This window comes from Ochotona curzoniae, unplaced genomic scaffold (assembly GCF_017591425.1).
Source record: "Ochotona curzoniae isolate NIBS_2020 unplaced genomic scaffold, NIBS_Ocur_1.0 contig_523, whole genome shotgun sequence".
Lineage (NCBI taxonomy): Eukaryota > Metazoa > Chordata > Mammalia > Lagomorpha > Ochotonidae > Ochotona > Ochotona curzoniae.
Window position 1 is genome coordinate 12,159,393 of NW_024466459.1, and position 7,076 is coordinate 12,166,468.

The 7,076-nt window shown below is 65.3% G+C and overlaps 1 protein-coding gene across 1 annotated transcript in view; it reads right to left on the minus strand.

Moving 5' to 3' along the window:
- SEPTIN9 (septin 9) overlaps positions 1 to 6,738 on the minus strand; it is a 113,804-nt gene extending 107,066 nt beyond the window's left edge. The window contains exon 1 of the mRNA XM_040989871.1: positions 6,705 to 6,738. Within this exon, the coding sequence (XP_040845805.1) occupies positions 6,705 to 6,723 (19 nt within the window). The 5' untranslated portion in view covers positions 6,724 to 6,738. The remainder of the gene's footprint in view (positions 1 to 6,704) is intronic.
- Positions 6,739 to 7,076: the final 338 nt, after the last annotated feature.

Here is a 7,076-nt window from a genome sequence, read left to right on the forward strand (position 1 = left end):
AGAGTGTCCACTCACTGCTGGGTCCCAGTGCTGGCTCGGAACCTTGCCTACAGCAGGTGTTCAATAAATGCACTTGGAAAGAAGTCATGCCTACAGGAATCCCAGGGCTCCCTGCTGCACAGCCCCAACTGCGAGCTCCCCTCCTTCCTGCTGGGTTCCCCTCTCCAGCCCCTGGAAAGGTCAGCATTGTGTCTGGTCAGTCTGACCTCTGACGATTTAGCAAAGCTTGCACCATGTAGAAGACCTGAACACATCTGGTTACGATCGCTGCCGCCTCCCACTGGCCTCCTGTCCACCTACCTCCCTTTGTCCCGGGGCAGGCGGTCAGGCTGGGCTGCTGGCAGGCGGGGACTCACGCCAAGCAGGAGCTGAGGAGGGGGGAATAGCCTGGCGGCATGGTTCCCCAGGACTTGCGCGCGCAGCCTGGCCACGCCCTGCATCCCAAGGTGGAAGCGGGATGCAGGAGTGCCAGTTGTTCCCACTCCACCTCCGGTACAGATTCCAAAGTCATCAGACGTGACCGCGTCCTGCGGTGCCTGGCGCCAGGGAAGGCAAGGCCTGAGCTGCACGGAGCCAGCAGCACATGGGGGACAAGGCCACGCGCCAGAGGTGCAGCTTCAGCGTCGGGCCCGCAGCGGTCGCCTGGGCCCTTGCAGGGCCTCGCAAGGAAGGCATATGAGAGACCAGCTCATCGGGCGGGGGCAGAGCGCGGTATCCACACACAAACGGAGTCTAACGCATGTCACCATGTGCCCAGCTCTTTTCCCATTCTTTTTCGAATCACGGGAAACAGAACTCCTCAAAGTTCTGGGTTTAGAGCAGAAAACAGTAGTGGCGTCACACAGTCTGGGAGAACCTCCATTTACAGATGCCTCCTGAATACCCAGAGCCAAAAGGCATTTGGGCAAGAAGGACTGTGTTGATAGCAAACGATACGGCCAGGCCGTCCCAGAAAAACCCAACGGGAAAATCCCTTCCGAGGCACAAGGAATAGTAGATTGAAGAAAGAAGTGAAGTTATTTTTCTGGATTCTAACAACACGGGTCAGAAGGACATTTTAAAAATACATGTCTATTTGATTGGAGAATTGGAGAAAGAGACCCCCACACACACACGGCGCTCCACTCCTTAGGATGACTCGTCATGTCACAGGGGTGAAGAGCTGCACGTGGCCAGGAGCCCAGTGTCCCCCACTTCTCCCTCACTTCCCAACCCTATGGGGGTTTCTGTTTCCTGGTTAGGGTCCAGCACAACTTCATGCCCAGGCGATGCCCAGGACAAGACGGGGCAGGTGGAGTGGGTAAGCAGGAGAGAGGCCGTCGGCCAAGGAAGGCCCTTAGGTCCCCAAGTCAGCCACTCGGCATTTCCAGGCCAGCAGCTCATAACCCAGGGCTGTGCCGGAGCGAGAGGTGGGCTTGGGGTCTGACAGGTAGACAGAGGCCCGGGGGTCGGGGTGGGGAGGGGTGCCTCGAACACAGGATGGCCCAGAACCCAGCACCGCTGACCAGCCTGCGTGTTCAAGAAGCAGCTGCTGCCCAATTAGCCAGCCTGACAGTGAGCAGAAGCAGGCGGCACCACCAGGGCCAGCCCGTCTCCCAACCAGGCATGAAGGTGCCCACCAAGGGACACAGGCTCGCGCCAGGGGGTGAGGAACAGGTGGTGAGGAGAGACCCTGGGCGTCACACTCAACCACAGCACTGGAAGTGACTTTTCCCTGCCTGACACACTCCAGCCCCGAGCCCGGGGGAGGCAGGACAAGGGACCGATGGGGTCTCTCACTTGAGTAATTCTGTGCAGGTGTTTATCTGCAGACCCCACGGTCACTGTATTGTAAGAACTCAAGTGCCAGTGTTAGCGTCTGGTGGCGCAGCCAGCTCACCATGCCCAGGGCTGCGAGGACACCTCCAGGAGCTGCTAAGAAAGGGGTTAAGGAAAAAAATTTAAAAAAAAAAAAAAAACAGTTAAGGAAACTTTCAGACAGCGGAAGGCACGACCATGGAAGCCACGCCCACCACCAGAACTCAGGCACGGAATGGCACGGTGTGACGGGGCCCACACGTCTGGGAACACTCGGGACACACGTGGCCACCGGTGCCCAGGGGAACACACCCAGAGCTCGCAGGGGTTGGGCTTGCGGGCTTGCTCCTTGCAACGCCTTGCTCCCGTGGCTCGGGGACAGATAACACTACAGAACCAGGGCAAAGGGGCAGGTACGCCCTGGGAGGCTCGCCCCAAAGCCCAGCCCAGGGCCCCGCAGGTGAAACGCCCGGCACACCTGGCCGGGGCTGCCTGGAAGCTCTGCCGCCAGGATGACTCACTGCCTGCACGGCCGAGCTTTGGCACGCCCGGGGCTGCGGGAGGCCGCGGGAGGCTGGCCTCAGCCAGAAAGGAGCTTCCTCCTCCCCAGGCCCGAGATGCCTGGCTCCCGGTGACCCCCACAGCCGCATCGGATCAACAGCCCCCCAACGCCTGTGGCGCAGAGTCCCCAGAATCAGTCACACCAGCACCAGTGTCGTTCTTGCCGCAGGACCCCCTCAGTTCTGTGGGCACGAGTCCTCCGCAGGCGAGCAGCCGGCAGCGGCTGGCTCAAACCCACTCCCAAATGGCTTGGGTTATATCCGCTGAGATCTGGTTCTGGATGGGAACGGGGCTGTGTGGAAGGAGGCCCCTGGGTGCCACACGGGGCCCGGGGCGGGGGCAGCCTGCCAGCTCTGCCTCAGTCCCGCCCTGCCCGGTAACCACACTCGCATGGAGTCCCGCTCAGACCCGGCAGGCAACTGGCTCTGCTCCTGTCAACCACTGCCCCGACACGCCTGGCGCAGCAAGGACCCGCCAGGTGCCCGGGCACAGCCCTCGGGGACTTCCTCCTCTGCCATGGCTGCCCCACCCCCACCTGTCTCCCAGGTCCTGGCCACAGCCTACGTCGAGTGGCAGGAGCAAGGACAGTGGCCCCTGGATGGCAAGCCACCATCGGGGCAGGATACACCTCTGCAGAACTTCAGGGAGGGTGACAGCGAGGCAGCCACGCCAGCAGATTCTCCTGGCCCCCACACCCAGTGCCCCCAGGGGTCCCCCGGACTGGGGTTCCCACCAGCCAGGGCGGGCAGCCGGGTCTAAACCCTATCCAATAACCTGCAGCCAGGATCGGCTTACACGCCGCCCAGCGCCACTCCCGTTTCCTGCCCAGGTTGCCAACAGTCACGCTCCGCAGAACCAGGTCAGCTCAGGCCCGAACAAAGCTCGGTTGTCGCCAGCTGCCTAGAGGCCACCGCCAAGCAAGGCGCCAGGGGCCACCACCTGCTGCGCCGGGAGCGATCAATGCACTCCTTCACAGGGCTGCAAGTGGACCCCAGGGCCCAGGGCGAGGCCAGGGTGATAAGGGGCTGGGCACAGAGCATGTGGCCAGGGACGGGCACTCAGCAGGGTCCAGCTGACTTTCCACAAGGAGCGCGAGCAGGCTGGGACCTCCGAGAGACGCTGCCCCGAGCTCAGCAGGGCTGGGGGCAGGGAACCAGCAGCCTGGTACAGGGCACTGCAGGGCATCCAGACCCAGCTGTCCTGATCCCGTGCCCAACACCACAGCAGCTCCCCATCATGGCCAGAGCCAGGACCGGCCACGGCCCAATCCAGGTCATGTGACTCTAGCGTTGGAGGGTCACTGGGGCCTCTCACGGTCACCCGTGCACTCTGCACAGGCCCCAGGGGACTTCAACCGCCAGCGACACCCACTGGTCCCCATAAATCCCCTGGCAACAGCCCAGACCCAGGACGTTTCCAAGGCAATAAACAAACAGGCAGCGGCTCCTGGCCTGGGGCCGCCCTCCCCACCCAGGGCGCCCCTCTCAAGGGCCCCGGGGGCCTCTCTCTGTGCCCAGCCCCCCAGGAACTGGGCCCACCGCCCTGGGCTGGTTTCACATGGATGTGTGTGGAACCTTCCTTATCAGGCCCATCACAGCAAGCCACCACACGGGCACCAGCACGCACACAGGGGTTGCCTCAGCCCCACCCGCACCGGCAGGAGTCAGCAGAAGGCAGGCCAGGGACAGCAGGCCGATGGGGCACCTGTTTCCTCAATCCAAGGCCCCCTGGACAGGCACTCCGCATCTCTGCTCCTCCACAGGGATCCCCGTTCCCCACATCTGTCCCAGATAGAGCCGGGAGTCTGAGACGGGCAGGTGGGTGGCCACCGCATAGCCCACAATGGGCAGGTGACTGCGGTCCAGGCAGGTTGTCTGAGCGCGCCCCCGCCTCCTCAATCACACTTGGGGACAGGAACAGGGACCACAGACCCAGGAGGAAGTGCCCACGGTGGCTGCTCCTATGCAGCCCAAGTCCCCTGAACGTGCCAAGGCAGGCAAGCTGGGGCGTGAGGAGGAAGGAGGCTGGCCGAGCAGGCGTGTAGCTGGGAGAAGGGACAGAAAGCCTCCCCACCCTGTCCCCTGCTCGGCAGAGCTGCCAGGGAGCCGCGGATGTGACCCCTTCCTCCCACTTGGGCTGCTTCCTTAGAGATGGGGGTGCACAGCCTCCCTCCCAGCAGGAGTCACCACGGCCAGGAAGTGGCCTCCCACAGAAGCCCCAGTCTGCAGTCTGCAGGGCAATGTAGCATCTACAGACAGGCACCTGCAGGCCAGGCCTCACAGCGGGGGGCTGCGGCCCCAAGCCCACCGCTGGCTTAACCACGGACACACACCGCCATCAGCCCTGCCCACTGCAGGGACAGGGAAAGGCCCAGGGAGACCGAAGCCCACTCGCCCAGGTGCCCAGCCCCATTTGGGTCTTTGCTTCGGTTCCCCACGTAGAAAGACTGTGTTTAGTCCCCACTTCTCACTCCTCAAGCCCTCCCTCCCACCACCACCCTTCAGACAATGGAGGCAGCCCAGAGAGGCTGGGAGCCTCACCCCTACCCTGGAGCAAATGGACAGGCTGCCCTCCCCCACAGGGCTCCGACACCCTAACTGCACCATTTATTCTCAATCCCGTAAGTAGGCCCACAAACAGTAACCCCACTCAATCTAGAGGGACAAAGGAGGCCCCTCACAGCTGTATCCTCGCCTGCCTGCCACCCCTCAGTCTCACTGTGCAGATGGCTACCTGGTCGAGCGACCCGTTCAGAGCAGGGACATGGAGCCTGGAGCCTGACCAGCCCTTCTCGCTGGGCCGGCTTTCCCAGCCCCCCAGCCCCTTGCTGGACCACTGCCAGGAGCCAGAACCGCACAGAAGCGGCCCGGACCTTGCAGCTCCCCATCCTCGGAAGGGGCCCTGCCCCTCTCGGTAAACACGGGCAGCCGGAGAGGCGGCTGTGCTACTGGGCGTCCAGCTCTCACACGCCCTCTCACGTACCAGTCTGAGTCTTTTGAAATTCCGAATTCGCCCAGAAAAGTTGAGGAGCCAGGCTCAGGGACCCCAGCCCGTTGCAGAGGCCCCCGGGATGGGAGCCAGGGCCCCTCGGCACAACACTGGACACAGCTATCCCCAAGAATAAGGAACCCAGGGCACCCCACCCTAGTGGGTGGGCGGCTGGAGACCCAGAGAAGGGGCTGTGCACGGCAGGTGCCCGCAACCATCCCAAGTATTTGGAGCATGCTGGGGAGGAGGGAGGCCGAGGGCCCAGCCAGAGCCGGTGCCACCTGGCAGCCCCCTCCGCTCCCGGAACACGGCATGGGAACACAGAGCCCAGCTCCGGCGAAGGACGCGCAAGGCCCACGGCCAGCAGGGCATCTGAGGGGAAGTGGGGCTGGGTCTGGCCCAGTGTGGGAAGCTGGAAGGAGCCGACAGGCCCCAGGACAGGAGGATGGCCATTTCAGATGACCTGGCCAGCCCCGACCCAGTCCCGTGATCCCGTCCTCTTATCAGCAGAAGTTCATTCACGGGCCCTAGGCTTGGCAGAGCGTCCAAACAGGCTGAGAGGCACAGGAGCCAGGTCGGGGTGTGGGGGAAAGAGGAGGCCCGGGTGGGTTGCTGGAGGGCCCAGGAGGACAGAGCAGCTGGCCTGGATCCAGCAAGGGAGACAGCAGGTAAAGGACACCGCAGCCCAGCAGCCTCAGTCTGCACCTCTGTGAAACGGGCCTTCCTTCCTCCTGAAGGAGCCTCGGGGTGTATTCTGGGCACTCAGGTGCCCGTAGGACTGGCATCCTGACACCCAAAGATGAGTCCAGCTGTGCTGGGACCCTCTCCAATGAAACACCTGCTTCCCTCGCCCTTCGCAGATCTCTCTGTAGAGGACCGACTGGGAGAGAAGCCACCGCCAGCGGAACCCCGCAAGCACCCCACCCAGAGCCCCTCCTCCCAGCCCCCACCCTGCCAGGCGCACACGCATGCGGGGCCCCGGGGCACCCCGACCTTGCAGAGTCAGCGATTCCCCCGACTGCGCCCTGGCCCAGGGGGCAAGGAGGCAGGGAGGGCCAGGGGTCGGGAGCGTGTGCCGGAGCCACGGTCTCGGCCAAGGTCGGGGTGGCGGGGGAGAGGAGAGTGTGGCGAAGAGAGGACCGGCCGCGCAGGGGTCAGAGGGCTCGGGTGCCGGACTCACCCGGCCCTGCACGCTCGGAGCTCGGCGGGAAGCCCGGGGCGCCGGGGTCGGGGTTCGGCGCCTTCAGCGCCCCCCGCCTCGGGCCGTGGGGAGCGCACCCCGCGCGCCGACGCCAGTCCGGAGCGCGAACCGCCCGGCTCAGGTGAGGGGCGCGGGGCGGGGACGGGCGCGCACCCACCTGAGTACGACTTCTTCATGGTGCCGCCCGGCTGCCGCTCCCGGACTGTGTGGCGGCGAGGCCGCGGGCCGAGGGCTCCCGGGTCGGCCAGCCCGGGCCCGGTGGGAGGGGAGCGCCGCGCGCCCCGCCCCGTCGAGGTGCGCCCGGCCCGCCTCCCCAGCCCGGCGCCGCGCGGTACCTGCCGAGCCCCCGTCCGGACGCCGCGCCCCCCGCGCCTCGCCCACGCGCCGCGCCCCCCGCGCCGCGCCCACGCGCCGCGCCCACGCGCCTCGCCCCCCTCGCCTCGCCCACGCGCCGCGCCCCCCGCGCCTCGCCCCCCGCGCCGCGCCCCCCGCGCCGCGCCCCCCGCGCCTCGCCCACGCGCCAAGCCCC